The sequence below is a fragment of the Ochotona curzoniae genome, unplaced genomic scaffold (genome assembly GCF_017591425.1).
Source record: "Ochotona curzoniae isolate NIBS_2020 unplaced genomic scaffold, NIBS_Ocur_1.0 contig_2692, whole genome shotgun sequence".
Taxonomy (NCBI): domain Eukaryota; kingdom Metazoa; phylum Chordata; class Mammalia; order Lagomorpha; family Ochotonidae; genus Ochotona; species Ochotona curzoniae.
In genome coordinates, this window is record NW_024465556.1 from 15656249 (window position 1) to 15684122 (window position 27874).

Here is a 27874-nt window from a genome sequence, read left to right on the forward strand (position 1 = left end):
TCTGAGTCCCTCCCTTGGCTTTCCAGTTCAACTCCACCCCAACCTACTCGGGAGTCTTTGGCAAGAGCACTAACTTCTCTAGTCTTGGGGCCCTTGTTGACAGGTTAGGGGTGATGCAAACATCCTGACCCAGGCAAGTAAAGACAACTTGGGGCCTTGTACATAAAGATGCCTATGATCGTTCTTGGCAAAATAACGACCAGTCAACACGGTTGAATACCTGGGGAGCTAGTGAGAGCTAACAAATGGTACTCCATTCATGAATGAGGTCTATAGGCAGGGGTCAGACACGACTTGTCCTCCAGTCATCACAGGTTCATGACTCCAGACCAAAGGATGGGGAGTGGCAGTCAAGAAGACTGTGAGTTGGGAGGGGGGGGTGTTGTTATAATGTGAAGAAGAAATAAAGCAGAAGGGAGGTATGGGACATGAGGATGGCCTGCCTACACCCCAGAGTAACTTCTGATGAGTACTTCAGAGTACTTCTGATGCCTATCTTCTGTCCCTAGCACACTGAGCTTGCCTGTCTGTTTGGGAATAGCAGCAAGAGAGGTAATGATGTGTATGCGTGTGCATGTGTGCATGTGTGTCAGTGATTCTGAGGCTCTGGGTGGCAGAGAAGGCTAGGACTTTTGAGGGAGCAGGGGAGAGGAAGGGCAGAGCGGACCTGCCTTAGCTTTTCTCACTGAGGAACTGGGACACGCTAATGGGCTGTGCTGTGATAAGGAAAAAAATCTCACCACAAAATAATGATAATGATGGGTAGTGAGGATGCCCTAATTTCAGATCATGACAGCACTTGGCAAGGGGTTGGGACTGGCTGTTATCATTGTGTCATTTCTGATTGAAATGTTCCAAGAGTCCTTCTAAGTGTCATTTAAAAATCTATTAAAAAAATAGTTGTCATTACTGGCAACTTTACTCTTGACTGATGTATTTTTTAAAGGAGTTATTTATTTATTTGAAAGTCACAATTACAGAGGAGGGGGAGGAGGGAAAGAGAGAGTATGTTCTTCCATCTGCTGGTTCACTTTCCAGATGGCCACAACTGCCAGGGCTGAGCCGGATGTTTTATTTGGGTCTCCCACATGGATGGCAGGGATCCACGTACTTGGGGACCATCTCCCGCTGCTTTTCTCAGGCCATTAGCAGGGAACTGGATAAAAGTTAAACAGCCAGGATATGAATCAGTGCCCTTATGTTGTGTGGGTGTTGCAGACAGCAACTTGACACGCAAGACTTACAACACCAGCCCCTAAAGCTTTCTCTCTATATATATTATTTTTAAATATGGTTGCTGCTTAAAATACAGGGTAACTGTACTGCCTTTCACTTGCACTACCTTAATGTCATGACTACCAGGGCAAGTCATGGGATCCAAAGGTGACATTTAATTTTTTCATCTGAAAGTGAAAGGTGGGCCTGGAACATTCAATGATTCCTAACGCTGCTCATGAAACCGAGTGTTAAGAGACATTTTTACCCAGCTCTTGTGCTCTCTGCTGTCTGTTGATTGGGGGTAAGGGATGGGAGATGAGCACGGTATTTGTACAACAGGAGTTTATTTGCATGTCACTTGACTTCAATGGAAAATTCAGGTCCCCAACTCAGAAGCACACAGGGAGCAACACCCACTCTGCCACCTGTTGTAAGCTGTCCGTTTCTGGACATTGTTCTGGATCAAGCCAGCTTTCTCTGGGTACGAGGCAAGCTTCAAGGGGTCAACTGTGATTTTAAAAGGTGACTTTTAAAAAGGCGGCCTGAAAGAGAGGTGGGTGACAGACCTCCTGGGCCGCAACCAAGACACACATCCCTGCCTGGCCAGCAGGTGGCACGCACGCGCCCTGGGGGCTCCGAGGGAAAGGCCGTGCGCGCGGCCTGCGGCGAGGGGCCGCGCACGTCGGGGCCAGGAGAAGGGGGATCGGCGCCGCGGGAGCTATTTCCGGGAGGGGCGGGCCCGCCGGCGGCCGCACCTCCAATCTCGGCGGCGGCAGGGGGAGCCCGAGGCGCGCGGAGGAGGAGAGGCGGGAGGTGGAGCCGACCGGCGAAGGACGGTGCGGGAGGGAAGCCGCGGGGACACTGGTTCCGGCCTGAGGAGGTGGAGGGGCCGCCGCGGGCTCCGGGCAAAGAGGGTGTGCGCGCTGAGGAGGGTCGGGGACGCAGGGGCGAGGGCAGGGCAAAGAGCCGGGCTCCGGAGCGAGCAGCTGTGGCGGGCGGCCGACCGAGGCCCCGGCTTGGGGTTCGCCTGTGGGAGGGACACCCGGCGCGCCGAGGGAGAGCGAGTGGTGTGAGGGAGAGGATGGAGCCGGGTCCGGGCCGCCCCGCGCCCCGACGGGCTAGGAGTGGTGCCTGGCGGCCGGGTTTGCGGACCTCTGACGCGGGGTCTTGGCCCGGCTGTGAGGACTCCGGATCCCCGGGCCGCGGGAGGCTGGACCATAGGGCAGTGGGGCCGCTCTTGAGGTCCGCTGCCCGGCTCCGGGTTGGGCGAGGCACCCCTCTCGGGACGGGCTGGGCGTGTCCGCTGGGTCTACCTGGGTGGAAGGAGCGCCGTGGGCAGCCGAGTCCTGGCTCGTGGTCTGCCCCGTGGGAGGGGAGCGAGTCGCGGCAGGATTGTGATTCGCTGGGGCGAGTGGGAGTGCCGGATCGGGTCTTGACATCCGACTGGGCAGAGGGGGAGCTCTCTGCTTTGGGGTCTGGGCAAGCCAGCTGGGCGCAGCTGGACCGGGTCTGGCTTTGCGAGTGAGCAGACGTGTTTGCCTTTGACAGAGCCGAGTGAGAGGACGTGAACCGAGGAGATGCCGAGTTCCGACCTGCTCACGTTGGTAAGTCCCTCCTGGACCTGCCTGCTCCCCAGGGCCTTGTGCCTCCCCCTACCCCCTCCCCCCCCCTTTTTTTTTGTTCTCAAACTCTGAGGGGCTCAGGGTGGAGATTTTACCTTTGAAGCTTGATGTTCAAGTAGCATTGATTTTCTGCCACGTTTTGTTTGGGGTTTGACTGTCAGGCCACAGTACATGGCCGAATGCAGAGTAGGAATGCAGTACAGGTAGAACTTCAGCGTTCTCAGAAAACTCTTTTGGTTTTAGTCTCTCCTTGACTACGCAGCTTGAAAACCTCTGTCACTACATTTCATCAGAGTGTGCCATATCTTCCTAAGCAGGTCTTTGTCTCCCAGAACAGTTAGAAGGCGGACCCCTGTCTCATTTGTTTGAAGATGAATGAACGTTTACTCTGGGACTCTGAACACAGCAGGAGGTTAACAGCCGCCCCTGGACTAGGTTGTGGTGGGCCCCGGGAGCCTGCCTGTTGTAATATTTTCTTGTTGGGTGGGCCGTGACTGTGTAGGCTCTTCAGTGTGAGGTTTGTGGGAGCCCATGGCTTTCCCATAGAGATACAGAAATGTGTCTTGTAGAATACATCATTTCTCTGAGCATTTCTTTGTGTAAAATCAGCGATTTAAACATCAGACTTTTCTCTGTCTCATCGTCCCAGAAAGGCAGTTGTTGTTGTCCTTGGGGAGTTGGGAGAAGAACTGGTGAGGTTTGCTGCTTCCTCCAGGGCTGACCTCCAGCAGGAGGGGTGTAGAGGAGGTGGGCCAAGCTGTGACCACTGTTAGTTTCTGGTGGAATGAGGATGGCCTTAAGCTGTGTTTGAGAGACAGATTCCAAAGAAATGGCCACTTAAAGTAGTTCCTTGCTCCAAATCACCTGGATTATCGGTAGATAATTAAGAGAGTTACGTGATTTTAAATTCTTATTCTAGGAGTATTAGAAACATCAAAAGCTGTAAACCAGTGAGAGGAGCCAGACCCCACCATGCCCTCCTGGCCTGCCCACCTTTGCCTTTGTCCCCTGGGGACAAGTGCTGCTAGCCTCTTGATGGGTTGGCACAGTGTGGCTAGTGGGTGGTGTTGCTCTCAAAGATCAGTTTCTGTTGTGAGTTACAGATCCGCATGTGAATAGGTTGTTTTTTTTTTTTCTTCCAGTATAGAGATGGGCTTCCTATTTCTTGGGCTTCTGAGTTGGCATCTGCTGTCTAAGCAGTGGTTGCTTTTTTCCCCTGTTCACTTTGGAGTCAGTGTTGCTTTGAGGTCTTGCTTTGACCCTTTCTGCCTTGATGGTCTGAGAAGGCTAGGGGATGTTCTGTTGGTTTCTGTGAAGGATTCATCCATGCACAGTTGTGGCCCTCAGCAGTCATTGCTTTCAGTGTGCGTGCAGTGTCCTCCCCACCTTGGCTTTGATGTGCTGCTTGGAGGGGAACTCCACAGAACTGTTGACAAGGGCTGGATCTCTTGTGGGACACAAACCGCTGTGGTTCTGAGTGCATGGTGTTTTCCTAACTGCTTCGTAGGAAATGAGACAAGTCCTTGGCCCTCCTTCTTGGGCCAGGAGTGTAAAAAAAATCTGGAAGGCAGAGCAGCATCCCATCATCTCGTAGTGAGAAGCAGTCTTAGAAGTTACACAGTGCATTGTCTTGGAGTATACTTTTATAATACTTTTGTAATACTTCCAGTAAATGGCTGTCGATCACCTGTCCTGACTGCTCATGGAACAAATTAGCACATGCTAGGAAACAGTATAAGGTGGAGTAGGAATCATAACTCGTACGGTTTATATTTGTGGTGCATACATTATGTGACAGGTGCACAAGTAGATATTCTACACATTCTTTTTTTTTTTGAAAGATTTGTTTTTATTGGAAAGACAGATTTACAGAGAAGAGACATAGAAAGATCTTTCATCCACTGGTCTACTCCCTACGTGCTCGCAGCAGTGGCCAGAGGTGAGCTGAGCTGATCCAAAGCCAGGAACTTCTGGGTCTCCCATGAGAATGCAGGATCCCAAGGCTTTGGGCTATCCTCCTTTGCTTTCCAGGCCATATACAGGCAACTGGATGGGAAGTGGAATAGCCAGGACATGAACCAGTGCCCATATCCCAGCACTTACAAGGGGAGGATTAGCCAATTGAACCAGGTGCCAGGCCCTCTACATACTCATTTTAACAAAAACCTTTGAAAACCAAGGCTGCAATGGCCAGATTCCCTGATGTGTATAGTCCCTCACTGAAGAATGGAGGGGTATTGAGGCTGAGAAACCTGCTCGGGTTTCTCAAAGAAAGAGAGATGGCCAGCGGCTTGCACAGAAGAGAGATGGCCAGCGGCTGGGTGTCCTGTGCTACCCTGTGGATGGGGCATTGCATCTTGTCCTGGAGCCTCACTGATCTCTTTCACAGTGTGGCTCGGCCCTGTTCTGTTCAGGGACCAGGTCCTGCTGGAGAGCATCCAGCACCATCATCTGCAGCACCGTTCTTGGGAGAAGTGTGCTGCTTCAGCGTTTTTCTGTCACTCTTGACTTGATAGGAGCCAGCCTCTCTCAGCAACTGTTCTTCTTGTTTGTGTTTTGCTTTGGAAATGGAATCTTTCCAGTTGTTTGAGTTTTATCTTTGACCTTTGAATCTTTTTTCAGGGAAGCTTGCTCTTCTGATCTGAAATGGGATTTTAGCATTAAGCTGTTAAAATGGACATTAAAAGCTCATGTCTATTGTTTGAAGCTAGTGTGGTGTTTATAGAATTAGCTAGGAAAAAGGGAAAATTCATTGGGACTAGTAGTTAGGACATTTAAAATTTCATTGTTATTTGAATGGTTATGTAGGATGAACACCATGTTTGGCATTGGTCCAATCTTGTATGTGAATTAAACAGTAATAATCTCTCAACCTTTGTTCTAGGGGAAAGGGTTGTTATTAATAGATAAATTCCAAATCCCAGTATTTGGCTTAGCATTGCGTGTCAGGAATTTTTAGTAACATTTGCCTTCTTAATTAGGCTTTACCCCGTGCAGTGTTGCATACAATTTGTACACATAGATGGTACAATTGAGAATTGGCCTTGGGTTAAGAATTTTCCATAGGGAGTTGATTTGTAGGGAACCAGCCTGTATGTGTAAACATACAGAACTCAATGACTTATAGAAAAACTGTGCTGTGGGGTGAGGGGAGGAAGGGGTGCTCTGGGAATGCAGGATGGGTGAAGGCTTGATGTTGTTAACTGGACATTTTTGTCATCTGGCCTGCTCCTGCAGTGTGATTGGCCGCTCAGGGATATCTGCGGTGCTGGGCAGGTAGAGGAAAACCAGTAGGGTGTGGTCAAACAGCCTAGGACCTGCACCTGGAGAGACAAGGGAGAGTATAGCTTTGGAGTCTGGAGAGTTTAGCTGAAGGAAAAGGTCACCTGTGTGGGTGTAACCACTGCCTACTGCTGGTAAAGGAGAGGGAGTCCAGGGGATAAATCCCTCCAGCTCTTCTACTCTGATTTCCACTGGAGTGACCTTGTGGCATCTGGGAGCTAGGGAGTCCTGGAAGGCTCAGGGCAGATTTGAAGAGGGTTGAATGGAAGTTCTGGAGACAGAAAGGGGACTTTGTTTTAAAGGACACAGCAGGAAGACAGAACTCAGGCACAGTCCATGGATAGGACTTGAATTGTTACAGAAAAGGGGGTGTTTTTGGGCATAGAAACAGGAGGAGAACATACCCACAGGCAAATGGTCCTGGCAGTCTCGGCAGGCCCAGAACTGCACTGTGTCCAGTGTTGAGTAGCATAGAATCTTCCTTGCCTTTCGGAATCCTGTGCTCCGGCTTTCTTGTTCCGTAGGAATGCCTCCCCCAACGCCCTGTCAGGTGTGAGCCTCCAGTGTAGTTCTTATGCTGTTGGAAGCTTTACATGTTAGAATGTTTCTGATTTATCCAGATGAATCGCTTAAGATTGGTTTGAGTGTGTGGGTAGATGACAGAAAAAGCTTAACTCATAAAATTATTGGTTTTTTTTTTTTTTTTTTTTTTTTTAAGATAGAGATATATTTCCTTAAAGAAAAAGGAATTTGGAGTAGGCAGTTCTGACCCATTCATTCCTGGCCTGGTCCTTCTCAGGTGTTTCAGTCCTCAGGCTGCCAGTTTCCCTGCCAGAAGTGGATCCTGTCCTGGTGCAGGGGAGCCTGCGGTTGCAACTTTCAGGTTCAATTTTCATTCAGCAGGAAGAGGAAAAGGAAGAAGAAGGTTTTGCCTTCCTTTTTACTTAGAAATGCTTTCATGTGAAATTTAGGAAAGGGTGTTTAAAGCACATATCTACATTTTAAAGAATAATACAGAAGCCAACCATATTTCTACCATTCACCATTTACCCCAATACCACAAGCCCCACCCTGTTACATACGTCCTCTCTTCCCTCCTTTTGAGATAGAACCACAATCCTGACCTTTGGAACAGTGATTCCTTGCTGCTATATTTAAATTAGTGCTCCGTTTATGTATACATAGTTTAGTTTTGTTTTTTAATTTGGTATAACTGGATTTGTTTGTATTTCTTGAGATTTTCCTATGTCAATATTTGTGAGACTCATCCATGTTATTGTATGTAGTTAATTCTTTTTCATTATGTGTTGGCAATACAATTTATTTACCCACTTGATTAATAGTGGAAATTTGAGTTATTTCCAATTGAAAGTTTTTTTCTTTTTTAGCTTTATTAAAATGAACTTTCTTTAGATGACAAGTCATCACAGATGTAAGGAATTTTTCTGGAGTGGGAGTGCTGGATTATAAAGGCCATACATCCTTAGCTTTGCTAAATGCTGCCCAACTTAATTGAGACTGATAAAATTTATACAACTAAGAGTAGAATGTGTTTCTGTACAACCTGACACACTTTTTAAAAAAAATGATTTTTAAAAAGATGTATTTATTTGAAAGACAGTTAAAGAGAAGAGGAGACACTTGAGAGATTTTCTTTCTTCTGTTCTCTCCCCAAATGGTTGCCAACAGCCAGGGCTGAGCCAGGCCAGAGTCAGTTACCAGGAATTCCTGCCTGGTCTGTAACATGGGTGGCAGGGGCCCAAGTACTTGGTCCATCTTCTGTTGCCTTCCTACATGCATTAGTAGGAAGTTGGATTTGAAGTAGAGTAGCAGAGACTTGAACCAGCACTCATAACTGGAATGCTGGTGTTGGAATGACAGGCTTGGGACCAGTATTCTGATATAGGGTGCTGATGTCCTAGCAGGCTTAACCTGTTGGGCTACAGAACTGGCCTGACAAACTTGATTTTTATGAGGCCATTTATTTTTTGCCAGTCTGGTAGGTGGATAGATCTGATGGTTCCATATGCATTTCCTGATTACTGATGAAGTTTAGATATTCATTTGAATCTGTTTTTTAGATGCTTCTGTAAGTCATGTGCCCTAATCAATCATTTGTCTATTTCTCTGCATAGTCCTATTAGATTTTGTGTATACAGGTATTTTTAAAAGTTAGTGAATTTTCAGAACTCCTTATGGGAGGAGTTTGCTGAGGTTTGTTACTAGGTTTACAGTTTGTTAAAATCTGGGATGGGCACAGTGGGATAAGATAGCTTGGGTCCTCACATCCCATATTGGAGTGCCTGGGTTTGAGTCCCAGTTCTGCTTCTGAGTCTAGCTTTCTGCTGATACAGACCCTGGGCGGCAAGGATGATGGCTGAAGTGTTTGGATCTCAGTTTACTGAGTTCCTGGCTTTGGCCTGTCCTAGCTACAGCTACTATACCCCATTTGTTGAGCAGTGGATGGGAGATTGCCATTGACTGCCTCTCTGCCTTTCAAATAAAAAAAAATTTTTTTGGTGTTTATATCTTTTGTATTTAATTGAGCTTTTTAAATTTAACAATTTTAAGTCACATCAACTTTTTATTATGAAATAGGAACCATAAATGAGTGAATGAATGAGTGGTCTATTGAAATGGCAGAAATTTCAGAGGCGTCCTCCTGGGCTGTTTTTCTGGCACGTTGGTATTTATGTGTCTCGTTAGCTCATGAGGTGAGTATGTGCCACCTTTGAATTTAAGGAAACATGGGCTTTGCTTTTTGAGAAGAAAGAGTCAGTAGTGGATACCGATTGTGATGGTACATTAGGTTAGTAAATATTTACATGTAGACACAGGGCACTTACTACCCAGATCAAGACAGAGAGCTTTCCCAGTATTGCAGCAGGATCTGCACATCCCTTCCCATTGAAACCTACCAAGAGTGGTCTTTCCTGTCACAATGTGTTGGTCTAGCCAATTGTTTTGTTTTAAAAGCAGAGTTACAGAGAGAGGAGGAGAGACAGAGATCCTCCATCTGCTGGGGCCAGGCTGAAGCCAGGAGCCAGGAGCTTCTTCTAGGTCTCCCACATGGGTGCAGGGGCCCAAGTACTTACATCATCTTCTGTTGCTTTACCAGGCACATTCACAGAGAGCTGGATTTGAAGTGTAGCAGTCAGGACTTGAACTGGCTCATGTTTGATGCTGCTGTCTCAGGTGAAGGCTTTACATGCCACAGTGCCAGTCTAGTCTTGTTGAATTTTATATTACATATGAAATATATGCCGTGTTCTCTTTTGAGAGTCCAAGACCTTTTTGCTCAACATGTTGTCTGAGAGTCAGCCATGCTCTTGTGTTGTACTAGTTGTATTCTTACTTCTCTGTGGTATTATAGTGCATACATATGTTGCAGCTGATTGATTGCTTTTGCAGTTGACGAACATTTGTGTTTCCAGTTATTTTGGCTATTGTCAATGACACTGTTATATTCCTGAATGTGTCTTTTGGTACACATAAATAGAATTTCTATGGTAATGAATACTGCCAAACAGCCCTTCAAAGTGGTTGTACCAGTTTATACTGCTTTAGGTCTTCCTGTTGTATAACTTTTGGGTTTATCTGTAGGTAGCAAATGTTAAATTTCTGTTACCTGGACACTAAACTTAGGAGGGAACTGAATTTTCCTGGAGAAGTATAAGGGGAATTCTAAGATGAGAAATGCCTTTCCTTTACTCTGGTTCCCTGAGAGTGAAGTCCACTGCGTTCTTGTTTACACAGGAAGAGTAAACATTGGATGGGGATGAAGCAGTCTTGACTCTTTGAGTATTAAAAGGCCTTACTCAGGGCAGAATGTAGCACTGCAGAGTAACTTTATAGTGGTTAGTTAGAATGGACATCCTCTGGAACCCCTCAGAATGGAAGTGGCTCTTGTGGGTACATCATGTTGATACTCCAACACTCAATGGGGAGGAAAGCGTGTTCTCTGGAGGAGGGTCTCACACAGATCAGTCCCATGTCGAACTCCAGTTGGTCCTGATGGCACCTGCTCTTGGAAATACTGAGGAACATGGGAAACTCTGTTTGCAGTCTCCAACAGAGCAGAATCTGGGACAGACAGGAGAATGCCATGATGGACCTACTCCTTGTCTAGCTGCTTTATGGCTTGCAAGTATTTGGCCTGTTAGAGTTACAAGCCTGTTTGGACTATCCTAAAATTTGCAAAGTTCAGTAAAAATCACTTTAATTCTATAAGCTGCTAAATACAAAAATGAAAATAGACACAAGACAACTGAATAGTACCTTATAACCATTTTTAGGTTTATAGCAGCTGGTTGTATATATACTAAAACTGAGATGTCAAGGAAGTAAGTCACAGGATGTGGTTAAAAGCTACATTTTCTAACATGTTGGTCACTCAATACCATGTTAATTAACTTCATGATGTTGTTAATTTCCATGTTTCTTCCTGTTGTTGAAGCTGTGTAGTGGTATCTCATTGGTGGGGATGATATCCTGCCAGCTCTACTTTCAGACCAAGGGTGGTCTCCCAATAAAACTGTTGAATTTGTCTGGACAATAAGATGCTGGACTCTCCGCATGGTCCATGCCCACAATGAAGGAATCATGACTGGTTATGATCTGTACTACTGTAACAATATGAAAGAATTCAATATGGGGGGAGGGCTGGGGGAGCAGTTGGGGCAATGCCAGAGCCTATGAAACTGTGTCATAAAACGAAATTAAAAAAAAAAAAAGAAAAATGCATGTATGGGAGAGAGATCTGCCATTTGTTGGAAGATCTGCAGCAGTTGGGGCTGGAATTCAGTCTAGCTCTCCTATGTGGGTGGCAGGGGCTCAGCTATTTGGACCATCACCTGCTGTCTTCCAGGGCATGCAATAACAGGAATCTGGACTTGGAAGTAGGAGCCAGGACTTGAACCCAGGCAATCTGATAAGGGCTGTGGGCTTCCCAAGCAGGGTCTTTCTACTGTGCCAATTACCCAGCCCCACAATCAAGTTCAGAACCGTTCCAAAGAATCCCAGAACTTGGGCCCGGCACGATAGTGTAGCGGCTAAAAGTCCTTGCCTTGAACGTGCCAGGATCCCATATGGATGCTGGTTCTAATCCCAGTGACCATGCTTCCCATCCAGCTTCGTGCTTGTGGCCTGGGAAGGCAGTTGAGGTCGGCCCAAAGCTTTGGAATTCTGCACCCAAAGTTTTGGAATCCTGAACCCACGTCAGAGACATGGAAGAAGCTCCTGGCTTCTGGCTTTGGATTGGCTCAGCTCCAGCCATTGTGGCCACTTGGCAAGCGAACCTTGGGACAGATCTTCCTCTCTGTCTCTCCTCTCTGTATATCTGCCTTTCCAATAAAGATAAATAAATCTTTAAAAAAATATATGTTAATTTGAGTAACTGGACTAAACAGATCTTAAAAATATATATATAATCCCAGAACTCAACAGCCAAGCCTACCAGTCCCAGGCAACTATTGGATCTACTTTTTGCTTGTAGAGTTGTTTGGGACATTTTGTGTTAAACTTTCATATGATTCCATACAATATATGTCTTTCATTATTGTTTCACTGACTGTAATGTTCTCAAAGTCCCTGTATGTTGTGGCATGAACAGGCCCGAGGAGAAGGGGGTGATAGTCCTTATGAGCAGGATTTCATGTAGCAGTCTCCAGAGCTGTTGTAACTCACCTAAGGTGGCACTGGTCAGTGCATGTTTGGTATTTCTCAGCTCTGGCTGCATCATGGACAAGAGGGAGTTGCTACAAATGGTTATGAATTTGTAAAGTCTCGGTGTCTTACCTGTAACAAAAAGAATCCTTTTAGCAAGATGAATGTGGGAAGAAAGACACTCAGTTGACTGCTTCCCCAGCTCTAAGCTCAAGGAAGTTGAAGACTTCTCCTTTCAGTGCAAAGAAAAGGGGCGTTATTTTTATTAGAGCTTATTTGTCTGAAGTTCTCCGTTTTCATCTTCAAAGGCTAGCAAACTTTGCACCACTTTCCCAAATTAGTTTTATTTATTTGAAAGGCAGAGTGACAGAAAGAGAGAGATAGAGAAAGAGAGAGAAAGAGATCTTTCAACCACTAGTTCACTCCCCAAATGCCACAGCAGCTGGATTTGGGTCAGGCCAAAACCAGGAGCCTATTATGCCATCTGGGTTTTCTGTGTGGGTGGCAGGGGCTCAAGTACTTTTAGCCAACATCTGTGGCCTCATGTGTTCATTAGCATGAATGTAGATCAGAATCAGGTGGCAGGATCTGAGACCAGGCACTCTTATATGGTGCAGATGTTGTAAGTGACAACTTGCTGTTGTGTGCTGCAGTGCCTGCCCCCATTTGTACTTTGGAAGGTATCAAGTATATGTGCGCATTAATTCATATAGCTATTTACTACCAGCAACTCTGGGAATTCATAGCCAGTTTAGCAACATACTGGGTGCAAGTCTGCACAGAAGTATTTCCCTGTTGTATCTACCCAACTTATTCATAATTACTCTCCCTTCTCCATCTCCCTGAATGTTCTGCTCACTGAACTTTGTTTTATGCATTTTGTTCTTCTCTACTTTTATGTCCCCCATGGTTCCTCTCAGATACAGAGGAGAGTTACTCCAGGATTGTTACTTGACCGAGTGAATCAGCATCTATCTTTACTTGGTATCTTGTCCTGAGCACAAAAAGTAATTAACTCATTAAATGCTGCGGTCACTTAGCAGTGTTAATGGCCATCAGCTTTTAGGAGCTGTGCCCTTCCATTGAGTGCATTCCTGGTGGCTTGGGAACATTGCTTGTCCATCTCTTTTCTGTGGGCAGGATTGTTCCCTCTCTCAGCAATGGGAGGTGCTTTCCCTCAGTAGTCCAGAGCCAGAGGGAGAGCAGTTAGACTTCTAAGTGCTTGTGCAATAGGGCTGGACAAAAATATCTGGGGACATGGGGACTCTTAAGTGCTTCAAGATAAACTTCTTAACCTGGATCTTTTGACTGACACAGTGGAATTTTAGAAGTGTGCAGTTTGCTCATTTCTCTCTCAAGAAATGATGATTCAGTCACAGCAGGCATTTCTGTATCACCACCAGCACTTAGTGTTTGCACTGTTTGGTTTTGTTGCTCAATTCTTACTTCTTCTTTAATGACCCATGGGAGTTTTCCCTTTGGGCCTGTAATGTTTTTTGCTTGGTAAACTTAATGCCTTTTGAGGCTCTGAAGACAATAGTGTTTTTTTCACTTATTTTAACTTTGCCTTTTCAAGTTCTGCAGAATGTGACATGAAAGAAAATCAGATCCATTTAGGTTTGTTTTTCATGTTTGTAAAGGAAGCAGTAAAGTAAATATTAAGTACGCTACGTTTTTGGTCCTTTCTGTGCTATAACTTCACTCCTTAACCCCAGTCTTAGACCTTGGAGGACCATTTGATCTTAAGCTTCTCAGGCAGTGGGTGAACTGGGTAAAACTGGTTTTTCTTTTCCTCAACAGCTCATTCCTGTTTTAAAGCTCAGAGTTTTCTGTTTTGTTTTGTTTTTTTTAATATGGCTGTTGAATCATACTATTGTGCTAGAAGTGAAGAAAGAGCGAAACAAATGCTTTGTTTCCCATAGGATTACATGGTATAGGGTTTTGATTGTTATTAGTGTTTGGCCCAGGAATAGGTGTTAGCCAGGAACAGTGAGTTGATCCAAGGGGCCTGATGGGGGAGGGCTCTGCCATTCACATTGCCTGGGAAAGCCTAGTGCTAGTGTATGTCTTTCTTCTGGGTGTCTGAGAGCTAGTACTGCTAAGTATGGTGATTGTCCCCTGGGTTTATATTCACCCAGTTACCAAGTAACTCTTTTTTAAAGAGAGGGATTCTTAACCAACTTAATGCCTGTCATCATCACTGGCAGAAGTTTTTCAAAATACGTATTTCTGGGCTTTCCTTTCCACTGAATGAACCTTGAGATGGGGTAGTTGGAGACATACTGTGGATGTGATGTTGCTGCCCCCTCTGATTTAGTAGAAAGCATTGAACAGGATGGTGGCTTTTGATAGGGAGGCACTGCCTCTGGCTGGGTCGCAGGGAAGGCAGAGTTTAGTGTTAGTTGTTGAGCCTTAATTCCCTTATCATAGAGATGGGATTGGACCAGTAGTTTATGAGTTTCCTCTGAACATATTTTATGATTCTGAAGATGATCCTTTCGTGGTTATTTTCAGAGTAACATCTTTCACTCTTTGTATTGGAAGCAGATAAATTGTAGAAGTTTGAATCTGTAGCTGAGAGTAGAATTGGCGTTTTGAAAAAAACGTTGAATGGCAGTCCACACGCTGGTTGGGCTGTGTAGGACACTGTTCAGATTGTGTCACAAAGGTGTCTGTGTTAGTTAAGGAAGCCCTCACAGTGAGGAACCTTGGAGCCCTTAATTTAACTCCAGATGATGGGAGTATGAGAATGGTTAGTGAACCTATTAGTCTTCTTTTTTGTAGCACTGGTGGTTTGGCTCTTGAAAACTAGGCAGTGGAATTATAGAAAGAAGCAATACATTTTGTGCCAGAAAATCAGTGTTGTGGCTTTGCCATTTCCAAGCTGTGTGTGATCTTTGGCACTCTGTGTCTTCATTTGTGAAGGCTGGGCTCAGCTCTGATGGCCTGTCATGTGGCGGTCCTGTGAACTTGTCAGCCGAGTGCCAGGGTGTGCAGAGTCTAGGCAATCCCCCAGTTCACTGCCACTGTGCCTTGTTAGTGGGAAGGAAGGGGGTAGAAGCTTCCCCAGTTCTTGTAAAACAGAACTGTCAAAATGTATGCAGTACTGTGGTTGTTTCACTTGAATTGCATAAATACTGTGTTCCTGCTGTGTTAAATGCTCCACTTTAGTCACTGGAGGAGATACAAGACTTAAATCTTCCCGGTTGTATTCTTACACACCTGGTGCCACAAGAGAGTACATGGATTGAAATTATTTTTAGTTGTTCCACCTCACCAGTTAAGTGCTTCTATGACAGATCCATTCACAATGCAATTGGTTGGTATAGTTTGGCTCTGATGGATTCTTTAGAGATAACCTGAATTAAGTCATAATCGATATTTGGCACTAGAGTTCAAAGAAGACACAGTGCAATCACTGTGATGTGACTGTCATCCTTATTTAGAGAAGTTCCTTTCCCAGAATGCTGATTTTATGATGATTCTGCAGAGGTCAACGGGATCATTCAGGTGGTTCTACAGCTGGGTTTAGCATTGAGATAGCAGTTGGCATGTCCTCATCCCGTGTCCAGCTTCCTGCTAATGCAGGCCCTGGGAAGCAGCAGGTGATGGTTCCAGGCACTGGGTCCCTGCCACTCATGTGAGAGACCTAGATTGAGTTCCCAGATCCTGACTTTGATGTGACCTGAAGGGTCACCTGATGTGGCCTTTGATGGGCACTGAAGGAGTGGACTAACAGGAGATATTCATTCTCTTTCCACCTTCAAGATAAACCTTTTTTAAAAAGAACTAAAATTACTAAGCCATTACTGTTTTGGCTGTGTATTGATATAAATGAAAGACTCCCTAGGTCTCTGCTACAGCCTATAGTCTACATTTGGACAGACTTTTTTATTGGAGAGGTATAGGTTGGTGTAGGAACCCAATCTACACCAGCTTGTGTACACTTCAGTTTTGAACATTCAATCTAAGTTTACATTGCCCTGGGTAATAATCAATAAGAAAATCACCACATTTTTCTTGGCAAGGACTGTGTAAATGGAACTATATTGATTTCACTAGGTTGTAATGTGTTAGTGATAGTCTGCCAGTGAGTGCTGGGAACCAGGCCTGAGTCAGAAAGGGTACGTTCCAGCGTTCCCCTTAGTATCAAACCCATGTTCAAGAGCCAAGTGACACCTTTTCACTTTAGGGCCTCTGCTTGTGAAGTGAAAATGTTGGACTTGCTCTCTGAGGTTCCCTTTAGCTCTTATAGTCTCTGTTTCCCGAGGGCTGGTGTATTGCATCAGGACTCAACCTGGGGTTTGTGCTGTGTCTAGGCCCAAAGGAACAATCTCATCGTTTTTGTTCCAAGGAGATGGGTTGCATTACCCCTCAGAGCCCAATAATACAGTGAGCTGTCAGCACTATGAGGTGTTTCTTCATTAGGGACCAAGCCTCACCTATTTGTAGTAGTCTAGAAGGATTTTAGAATGATGCCATGAGATGTAATTTTTGTAATCAACTAGTTGCATACTAAGAAAGTTTGTCAGGACCCATCCCTATAAGTACCATTCTGTCTTTACAGTAGGAGAATTTGGGTATAGCACCTTTAAAAATATCCCTCTGTATTTAAAGAGTCCCATTGGCTTCTTAAGAACCAAAGCAATTTGGGGCCCGGCGTGGTGGCGCAGTGGTTAAAGGTCCTCACCTTGCATGCCCGGGATCCCATATGGGTGCTGGTTCTATCCCGGCAGCCCTGCTTCCCTTCCAGCTCCCTGCCTGTGGCCCGGGAAAGCAGTCGAGGACGGCCCAAAGCTTTGGGAACCTGCACCCGCGTGGGAGACCTGGAAGAGGCTCCTGGCTTCGGATCGGCATAGTATCGGCCGTTGCGCTCACTTGGGGAGTGAATCATCGGACGGAAGATCTTCCTCTCTGTCTCTCCGATCTGTGTATACGCCTTTCCAATAAAAAAATAATAAAAAAAAAATAAATCGTTAAAAAAAAAAAAGAACCAAAGCAATTTAGCAAAGAACATAATTGTTGATGAATATAATCCTACAAATGTTAGTGGGAAATGTCTTGATTTTAAGGCTTTTTAAGAAAATGAGCTGACATTTGCTGACTTTTCACTGTCTTCCTAATGCTAGTTATGATCCTTGTACAGCGCTGTGAGGGGCAGGTAATATCTGTAGTTGTCTTTTGACATTGGTAACCTTTGTTTTCTGGGTGACTTTGGAATCAGTATCAGAGGAAATGCTGATCTGAATGATTGCTCTTCTGTTACTCACTCGTGCACACTGTTTCACTGTGTAGTGTGATCACAGCCTAACACTGGAAGGTTCTCCATACTGATGGAAATCATAACATACCTTTCATGCTGATAGATCTCTGCTCTTTCCCAGGTTTTGGCTGGTGCTGTCACTGCTTAACAGAGTTGACATTGCTCATAGCAACAGTGGGCTCTGGGGAATGGCTAGCAAGCCGTCTGGGAGGTGGGGTGTAGATAAACTGTTTCTGTGGAAATCTCTCTAGGGAACCCAGTAGTCACCTGTTGTTAATTACTTTACCCCACAGTCTAATTACTAAGGGTATTGTCTGATGCATTTGTGCTGCTGTAACATGGTGCAGGAGCCATAAACTGGGTGGCTTATGAACAAGAATATATTTCTCACAGTTCTATAGGATGCAAAGTCCAAGATCAAAGCAATATCAGATTTGATGGCTAATGAGGGCCTGCTCTATATCCCTCTAGAAGCAGGTTCACAAAAGTGGTTTATAGAAAGTTTCTTCCTGTGTTATCATATAGTGGAAAGATTAAAGAACTCTCTGGGTATCATGCTATTCAAAAGGCTCTGCTGTCACTTAATACTACGAAGGCACCTAATATTATCAACTTGGGGATTAGGTTTCAACATATGAATTTTGGGGTGAGGGATAAAAACAGTGCATTATGAGTATGAATTTTTTTTAAAGTTATTTAATTGCAAAGTTAGAGAGAGTAACAGAGACAGGTCTCCCATCACTTGCCAAATCCCCGTAACATCAGGACTGGGCCAGGCCAAAGCCAGGAGTCCAGGTGGAGACCCAGGCATTTGGACCATCATCTGCTGCCTCCCGTGGTGCACGTTAGCAGGAAGCTGAAATTGGAAGTTGAACTGAGACTTCAGTCCAGGCCCTCAGATGAGTTATGTGGGTGTCCCAAGCAGTGTGTTAGCCAACCACTCAACCAAACGTCTGCCCATAAGAAATATTCAGTAAGTACATGTCTTCTTGCTAAGCTTACACTTTCCCCAAACACTGTGTATGTGGAGATTCACTAAGAGCATAACTCATAGCTCTTTTTAAAAAAGATCCTTTTTAGGGCCCAGCACGGTAGCCTAGCGGCTAAAAGTCTTCACTTTGAATGTGCCGGGATCCCATATGGGCGCCAGTTCTAATCCCGGTGGCCCTGCTTCCCATCCAGCTCCATGCTTGTGGCCTGGGAAAGCAGTCGAGGACGGCCCAAAGCCTTGGGATCCTGCACCTGCATGGGAGACCCGGAAGAGCTCCTGGCTCCCAGCTTCAGATTGGCACAGTACTGGTTGTTGCAGTCACTTGGGGAATGAATCATCAGAAGGAAAATATTTCTCTCTGTCTCTCCTCCTCTCTGTATATCTGACTTTGCAATAAAAATAAAATAAATTAAAAAAAAATAAAAATATCCTTTTCAGTTTCCCTTCCTTTGGTAGTCTTACCACGGTTAATGGTGATACTGCTTAATCAAGTCTTGAACTTAATAAGTTTGAAAGTATCTCACAGCCAAGAAATAATCAAGTTCTATTTGCTTGTTCCATCTCCGGAAATCTTTTAAATCCATACCGTTTTTTTCATCCCCTATGTCATTTATTTCTCCCCTAGATTATTTCAGTATCTCTTAACTATGATACAACTCTAATAATTTAATCTTCTTGTCTGTCACCAAGTTATCTATTTTTTTTTATGGCACTCTTAATAATCTATGCCTTTTGCTTTGTTACTGTTCTGTACTTTGCTTCTTTGAAGAAAGTTTATTTTTTTTCATTTACTTGAAAGGCAGAATGAGAGCAAGAGGGAGAGACCACCCATCTATCCACGAGTTCACTCTCCAGATGCCTGTAACAGCAGGAGCCAGATCAGGCCAAAGATGGGAACTGAATCCAGGTCTCCCACATGACTGGCAATGACCCAACTAGTTGAGCCATCATCTGCTACCTGACAGGATGCACATGAACAAGAAGCATGAAGTGGAAGTGAATCCAGAACTCAAGCCCAGGCACTCTGATATGGGATACAGGCCTCCCAAGTAGAATCTTACCCTCTCGGCCAGTTCCTCCTCCTTTAATTCTTTCCAAATAGGATAAATGTTATCCTATCATTATTCCCTAGATAAAGTAGATAGGTTTTCCTCAGTGCTCTTTGCACTCTCATTCTTTTTATTGCTTTTTCTGAAGAGTTCATTTTTGTATGTGTCCCTGTATAATGTAGTGTACAGATTGGTATTTCTCCCATTAGGTTGTAAACCCAGAACCAAGGACCAGGATATTTCCTTGAATGCTTCCTCAGCCTCATGCCTTGAATGTGATTTGAACTTACTTTGTGCAGGGAAGTATGGAGGGTTGTAAATAGGTCCAGCACTGGCCTGTCTTCAAGGCCTTCTCCATGTAGTCAGGGAGATAAGGAGGAGATGTGCATGGCAGGTTGCAATAGCCTCACTCAAGTTGTGTAGAGCTTATTGTGAGGAATGCTCAAGGAGAACTGACTTCTCCTGATGAGATACTCTGGGAAGTTGACACATGGAAGCACTTCTTGCTTGTGCCAAGTATTGTGTTGTTACATACCGTGGTAAAATATGATCCCTGCTTCGAAGAGTTTTACAGTCCAATTGGGCCTTCAGAGCAAAGATGATAAATTACCATCTGTTGGCCAAATCGAGTCCTCTACCTGTTTTTGTATAGCTGAAGAGAGATTTTTGCACTTGTTAAATTTTTTGAAACAATATTTTTGTGACATGTGACAATTATGTGAAATTTTCAGTGCTGGGATTAAATGAACAGGCATATTCATCTGTTCATACACGATCTGTGACTGCGTTTGCACTACAACAGCAGGGCTTAGTCAGAGTCTGAAATACTGTCTGGCCCTTTTTGCTGGCTGCTAGATTAGGGAATGGGGAAGTCTGGCATAAAGTAGAGAAGAGGAGCAATGACATCCATATTGCTAGAGGTTGTTTGTGTTAGTAGAGTGGTGTGGTGAATCTTGCTGAGCATATTAAAACTTTAGGACTAACATGGTAATCTACCACCCCCCCGCTCTTTCATTTTCTGAAATAGGCAAAAGGTCAGAAATCTGGTCAAAGTCCACATGGCTCATAAGTGACAGTGCTCCACAGCAGTGACTGGTACAGACACTGGGGGCTGTTGAGGATGATAAGATTATTGCCGAGGTGGGGCAGATCCTCCATGACCTTGCCCTTGAAAATTGAGTTAAACAACAGACTGTCTTTCTCTCCCTGAATGTAATGTTTCTGTTTTTCTTCTCACCCCTCCCCTCCCCTTGTATTTCTAGAAGGCCTTTGAGCCTTACTTTGAGATTTTGGAAGCATACTCCGTAAAAGCAAAGAATTACGTTAATGGGCATTGCACTAAGTACGAGCCCTGGCAGCTGATTGCATGGAGCGTTCTGTGGACTCTGCTGGTGGTCTGGCTCTATGACTTTATCTTCCAGCCGGAAAGTAAGTATACTGTCCTGTCTCTAAAGGACACCACGGGCCTGGGGACTCACAGCTGAAGGACTGCCCTGATTTCTTGCCTTTTGGTTGGCTCTGGTTTTAAAATGTTTAAATAGAAATAGTACAGCGTCTTCTGATTAATAATAACTCTTTGTGTAACTGTTGCTGCTTCCCTTGATTTTTAAAAAAATATAGCTTAAACGAAGCTATTGGAAGTTAGTCCTTGTAAGTTGCACATGTATACTGGAGTTTGGATTTCTTCAGTGTCGGCTTCTTCCCTAGAAGAAGCATTATAATGGAGTTCCTAGCATTATAATGGAGTTCCTAGAGTAGAAATGGGTTGTTTTGCTTTGAAACATCCTTCAATAAACACTGTAAAAATTGGAACAGCACTCATGTGGCCACTGGCTCTTTTTGAGCCAGGTGTTGCAGTGGGGGTATCTATGCAGGTATTGCAAGGCTCCTGACCTCTTGAACTTTAACTTAAGATGTGATGGGCCAGTGTACCTTGAGTTTTTCTGGTGGTGACTCGGGTTGACATGGAGAAGAAGGAAACCACTTCTCAGGGAGTGCAGATCAGTATCTTAGAGATCACTTGTCAGTACTCCACATTCTGCTTAATACCTTTTCTTACCCACCAGCCTCCTCCCATCTGGAGACTGGTTGCTTGGGACCATGTCATTACTGCCTCCCCCATCCCCACTGGCTGTACTTAACTGAGTTTTGATTGTACTGAAGTAAAAATAGCAGAGGTAGTACACTGTACTCTTTCCCCTTTGCTAGGGTGTATTTGTGGTCACTGTCTTGGGATGTGAGACTATAACACTAAGGAGATCGTAGAATGCTTTCCTTGTCCCAAATGCCCACAGTGCTTTACTACTCTGATAACATCTGTTTGAACAAACTCGTGTTACTTTTATACTTCCGTTCCCCTACAAAATCAGATTTAGAAGCCAGATTCTGTTTTTATCTCTTTACCATGCAGACAGCCATCAAATTGTTCTGGTAACATTTCACTGTTATGGTGCAGTAGACGTTGCACAGCAAGATAACCACAAAGTGCATGCCACTGTTCTCAGAACTGGTCAGTTAATGTGGAAGTGAGATGTGACTGTGCTGTCTGAAAGCCCAGTCCTCAATTTCTGTTCCTAGTCCTTGCAGGAGTTTCTCATGAACTTTGATAATTGAGGTTGCTCGGCACTTCTGCTGCATTTGCTCCATGGGATGGAAATGGACATACCCCATGTGGTTCTGTCCAAGCTTGCTCCTTCCACAGGAAGTAGTCCATTCTATGAGAGAGGAGTCCTGTTCTAGAGGAGTCTAAAGAGTAGCAATAGATGTACTTACTATTCTTTTTTTCTTTTTTTTTAAGGTTATTTGCTTTTATTGGAAAGTCAGATATACAGAGATGAGGAGAGACAGGTCTGTCTGATGATTCACTCCCCAAGTAACTACAATGACCTGAAATGAGCCAATCCAAAGCCAGGAGCTCAGAGCCTGTTCTGGGTTTCCTACGTAGGTGCAGGGTCCCAAGGCTTTGGGCTGTCCTCGACTGCTTTCCCAGACCACAAGCAGGGAACTGGATGGGAAGCGGGGCCGCCGGGATTAGAACTGACATCCATGTGGGATCCTGGTGTGTTCAAGGCGAGGACTTTAGTTGCTAGGCTGTTGCACCAGGCCCATACTTATTTTTCCCTTACTATATGCTTACATAAAATTGATCATTTGAACTATTTTTAAAAATCTTTATTTAGGTATTTGAGGTGCTGTAGGGCAGAGAGAGATAACAAAGAGAAGGAGAGAAGGACAGAGTGCTTGAATACCTCCACACCTGCAGGGGTTAGGACTGGGCTGGAGCCAGGAGCTTAGAACACAATCCAGTTCTCCTACATTGGTGGCAGAAACTCAGTCGCCTGGTACATTAGCACTGCCACTCAGGCTTTGCATTAGCAGGAAGCTGGAGTTAGGAAGCTGAGTAGGAAATAGAACCCAGGCACTTCAACATGGGATATTAGTGACTTAACCGTTAGGCTAACCATCTACCCATGTTGTTTCGAACACATTGCATATATATACACAGATGATGTGCAATGAATAAGTGGAGCTAATTAACATGATGCATTACCTCACATGATTCTAACTTACTGTGTACATGTATTTCTGCTTTCAAGTTTTACAGCTCACTGTACCTGTGTTTTACTTAACTAAGTAAAACCATTGGCCATTTTAGCTATGCTTACTTAGTTGTATTTTGTATTGAAAAGAAATATGCTGGCTTGTGGACATTGTATGGGAGAAATGTTCTTAGCAGTGTGTTAATGGGATATGCCATCTAACTATTTCTGAATAGAACGGATTCCAAGTCATTTAGTGCTTTTGTTTTTCAAGATTTATTTATTTTTATTTGAAAGAGTAGCAAAGATAGATAAAAAGATACACAAATCGTCCATCTACTGGTTCATTCCCCAAATGGCTGCAATGGCTGAAGCTGAACTGGCCCGAAGCCAGGAACCAAGAGTTTCTTTTAGATCTCCCAAGGCCCAAGCACTTGGCCCATCCTCTGTTCCTTTCCCAGGCACATTAGCAGGAAGCTGGATTGGAAGTAGGGCGTGAGGGATTTGAAGCGGCACCTGTATGGGATTCTGTGCTGTAGGTGGAAGCTTACCTGGCTTTGCCACAGTACCGGCTGCATTCACTAGTTTTTAGTATTGAAGATTTCTTCTTATTATGAAGCCAGTGCATATTTGCTGTACAGAATTCAGACAGTATGAATAAGCCATAGGAATAAAAGTAAAATCTTGCCACTACTTTTTCATATCTTTTTCTATGTCTGGATCAGGTTGAACCACATGAAATGTAGATTTGTAGAACAAAAGTTGTTAAAATGAGTGATACAGTTTAACGCACATAGACACACAACACACTTTTTATTTTGTACTTAAAAAGTCAGTTTTAGACAAGTACAAAAATTTCTTGCTTTCAGAGTTTAGGAATAATTTTTCCTTTTTTTTTTCAACATCTTACTCAAGTTGTATTATTCTATGTATTACTGAATTAGCAAATTTGCTTAACGTATTGCATTAGAGGAATTGGAAATATGGATTAGTGTTGCTTTTGAATTCCCTCCTGCCTGGGCCAGTTTAATTTGGGGGCTGGAGAACTAGGAGCCAGGGAGAGTGGGCAAGGCTGTTGTCTCTTCTTGCCACCACTGTGCAAGTGTCAGCACAGAGCTTATGGGTTTCACCTGTGGGATTGTTCAGACCTAGGATTTACATGGTGGCAGGAGGTGCGAAACTCTCTTTTTCTTATTGTGACACCCTGGGCAACACTGAAGACCTCCTAGCCCAGTTTCTCACAAGTAGAAGGGCATTGTGAGTCACAGGGGGTAAAAAAGGCATCCTTTGTGTGACAAGAACTTGTAGAGAGTCATGTACTGTTGTTAGAATGTCATTTTTCCTGTCATCTCATCCTCCTCTCTGTTCATTTTTAAATGGTCAGAATTTGCCTCCCCTGTACAACATGACCTTCTGAAATATGCACATGTTGCTGAGTCAAGCTGATTAATGCATGTGTTACCCCATTTCCTTGTTTTCTTTCTGGTGGAAATACTCTCCTGCTTTCTTAGCTGTTTTCCCATCTAGAAGTCATCATCACTTACTACATCAGCTTCTCAAGCTGCTTCCTGCCACCTAACTGGAATTTTGTGTCCTTTGGCTAAATGTCTCCTTAAGCCTCGCCTCCCTGCCTGGCCTCTGATAACCACTGCTGGAAGATTCTAATTACCTCTGGGAACTTGTGCTTTTGGGACAGTCTTTTCAGTTCATAACCACGTGATCTCTTTGTTTGGCATACCTCCGTCTTTGACTCTGTTTGCCTTGTGCTACGTTCTTCCTCATATGGCACAATATCAGTCTGTTTTTTTGTCCTCTACCTAGCCACATTGCTGGTTTGCTGGTTTTTAAACTTCTTCCCATCTCATTAATTGATCTATTTAACATTGTCAGAAATAGTTTATTGACAAGAAGCTTAACTACCCAAATTTAGACTATGCTTATTTTATGGACTGTGATAAAAGTTTAAAAATGTATTTAGGAAGAATGCGTAACATAGAAAATGCTTTTATGTGAGAATGTAATTATATATAATAAGATCTCATTACATATTATGGCATAGGCAGGAAGGAAATACTTGATTTCCCGACAGTGCTGCTAGGACCTGTATTGGAGGAGAGACTGGAGTGTAGATTCTGAACAGATGTAGATGATCACGTTGGTCATAGAAAAGAGAAATATTAGATTTCTGGGCTCTGTGGTAGAGTCAGGTGCTCTGAAACACATGCCTCTTTGATCTAGCATTTGTTTTTCTGTATATCTTGCAGATAACTTGTGTGTTGCAAGGCTATTTATTTGTATATTTAAACATTTACTTATTTGAAAACCAGAGTTGCAAAGAGAGGAGGGGAGAAACCATAGTTAAAGATCTTCCAAGCCCTGGTTCACTCCCCAGATGACCATAATGGCAAGAGCTGGGCCAGTCTGCAGCCAAGAGCCAGGAGCTTCTTGGGATCTCCCACATGGGTGCATGGGCCCAAGCACTTGGACTGCTCTCTGCTGCATTCCCAGGCACATTGGCAGGGAGTTGGATCAGAAGTGGAGCAGCCAGGATTTGAACTGACACTAACGTGGGATGCCAGTGCTGCAGGTGGCAACTTTATCACAATGTTGGCCCCATAAGGTTATTAATTTTGGCACAATTTGTATAATAAATATTAGAAACAGCCTAAATTCACTAGAAATAGGTGGGTTAAATAGATTATGGTAAACTGTGCAGGAGAGTAGTGCTGTAGCTATAAAAATGAGAAAGCACTCATCTTTAATATTACTAAATTGAAAACCAAGATCTAGGGCCCGGCGCGGTGGCGCAGTGGTTAAGGTCCTCACTTTGCACGCCCAGGATCCCATATGGGCGCCGGTTCTAATCCCGGCAGCCCCACTTCCCTTCCAGCTCCCCTCCTGTGGCCTGGGAAAGCAGTCAAGGACGGCCCAAGGCTTTGGGACCCTGCACCCGCATGCGAGACCCCTGGAAGAGGCTCCTGGCTTCGCATCGGCATAGCATTGGCCATTGCGCTCACTTGGGGAGTGAATCATTGGACGGAAGATCTTCCTCTCTGTCTCTCCTCTCTGTATATCTGCCTTTCCAATGAAAAAATAATAAAAATAAATCTTTAAAAAAAAAAAAAGAAAATCAAGATCTAGTTTAGTGTTAGACTATGCTACCTTTTGGGTGAAAGGGGAGTGTAGAATATGTCTGTTACTGCCTGTATATGCATAAAAGAACTTTGGAAAGCGTGTTGAGGTTGAAGTGGTGCTCATGTCTAGTGTGAATGAGGGGCCTAGGAGATAGAAACAAGAAAAAGAAACTTCATTGTGTGTGCTTGTGCTTACTTTTCTTTTATAATTAAAAACGTAACTTTTTTTCCAAAAACTTTTTTATTCCAAAAACTTTTAGTCTTTTTTTTTTTTTTTTAAGAAACTCTACCTTTGTAATCTGAAAGTAGTTGAGCTTGTCGGAGACACATTGCATTATTCCTACATCATGGCTAGCAGCCCTTGTTCAATTATTAGTTGGATAATAAACCATTTGTTTGTTTCAGGTTTGTGGTCAAGATTTAAAAAGAAATGGTTTAAGCTCACCAGAAAGATGCCAATCATTGGCCGCAAGGTAAGTAAAATCTCTGTGGCTCTTTCCATTTATTAAACCTAGTGTTTTCAAAGGGAGGGGTGATTCTGTCACCCAGCTCCAGTGGGCATTCGACACTGGTTGTGATAATGCAAGTGAAGTGTTCCTGGCATCTGGTGGTTGATGGCCAACATGATTCTAAGCATCCCACAACAGAGAGTTATCTGGGTGATAACTACAAAACGGGACTGGTGCTGTGGCATGTTGGGTTGAACCTCTATCTACTAAGCCAGCATTTCCATGTGGGGGCTGGTTTGAGTCTCCCATCCAGCTTCCTGCTAATGTTGCACTTGGAAAACCAGTGGGAGATGGCCCAGGTGCTTGGGCTCCTGCCACCCATGTGGAGACCTGGATGGAAATAGCTGACTCCTGGCTTTATCCTGGCCCTGCTCCTGCTGGTTTGGCCATTTAGGAAAAACGTCTCTCTTTTCTCTCTTTTTAACTCTGCTTTTCAAATAGATAAATCTTAAAAAAAATAAAAAGAACCAAAATTGAGATTCCCAAACTTAACCCTTTCTGCAGCATATTTGGTCAAAGGACAGACTATTAAGGAAGAAGAATTTGAACTTTAAACATGTGACTGAAGTGTTTTTATGCTTTGGAACAATATTTGGATGGGCTGAATTTAGATATTTATCCAGAAGTTGGATGGTTACATGGTTTTGATCAGGAGTTACCAAACTTTCCATAACATCTGAGACTCTGTGATGTCTGTTCTTACTGTGTTGGTTGGAACTTCTCAACTCTTTCTTTGTAGAGGAAAGCAACAGGAGGCAGATTGGATAAGGAATGAATCTGGCTGAATGTGTTGCAGTGAAACAGTCATATAAAACAGGTAGACCTAATTTGGCCCCTGGTATGATACCTGGTCCCAGGTTTAGAACTGTCAAGAGATAACAGCTGTTCTCTTGCTCTTTGCACTTGTTTGTAGCATAGTTGTTCCTTTCACCTGTCTTCACTCAAACACTGAGGAGATGTCGCCTCTACCCTTCCTGCAATGTCTTTATCACAGTGAAGATAAGCAGGTCAGGGGTCAGAGCTGTAACAAGGCAAATTAACTGCTCTTTTGGCTGTGGCGTTCCCTAGTGGAGCACTGGTTTGAGTCCCAGCTGCTGTGCTTCTAATTCAGGTCCCTGCTAATGTGCCTGGAAAAGCAGCAGAAGCTGGAACTAAGTACCTAGGCCTGGCTCCGCCTTACCCATGGCAGTCATTTGGAGAGTGAATCAGTGATTCCCTTCTTCCTCTGTCATTCTGCCTTTTAAATGACTATAGTAAATCTTTTTTTAGTTTTATTTTTTAGGGCTATAGTAAAGCTTAAAAAAGATGAAGATAGATGAACAGGACAGGCTTCTTGCAAGCGCTGAAGGAGTCAGATGAGGCCTTCCTTGGTGTCTGCTTCCCTAGAGCCCTGCCCCACCCCTCAGCTTTCTTTTGCTCTCTCCCAGCTTTACTTACCTTCAAGTTTTCCCTTCTGGCTTTTGATTTTCTTTCCCTTTTTCTGAGCAAGCCAGAAAAGATGGTTAATGTCCTTAGTCCTTAGCTTGAGTCCATCTGGATCGCTGTGCTTACTCTCCCAGAAGTACATCTTTTTGGCTTCATTTCTTCATGTAGAGGAAGTAAC

At 44.2% G+C, this 27874-nt stretch overlaps 1 protein-coding gene across 3 annotated transcripts in view; it reads left to right on the forward strand.

Moving 5' to 3' along the window:
* The first annotated feature begins 2070 nt into the window (after nucleotides 1-2070).
* SGPL1 (sphingosine-1-phosphate lyase 1) overlaps nucleotides 2071-27874 on the forward strand; it is a 48727-nt gene continuing 22923 nt past the window's right edge. Inside the window, exons 1-4 of one of the 3 annotated variants that reach the window (XM_040975897.1) lie at nucleotides 2071-2098; nucleotides 2767-2822; nucleotides 20352-20517; nucleotides 26168-26235. In XM_040975897.1, coding sequence (XP_040831831.1) covers nucleotides 2796-2822; nucleotides 20352-20517; nucleotides 26168-26235 — 261 coding nt within the window. In that variant the 5' untranslated portion in view covers nucleotides 2071-2098; nucleotides 2767-2795. Of the gene's footprint in view, nucleotides 2133-2637; nucleotides 2823-20351; nucleotides 20518-26167; nucleotides 26236-27874 lie in introns of those variants that run through there. The other 2 variants (XM_040975896.1, XM_040975895.1) reach the window with 2 other exon arrangements.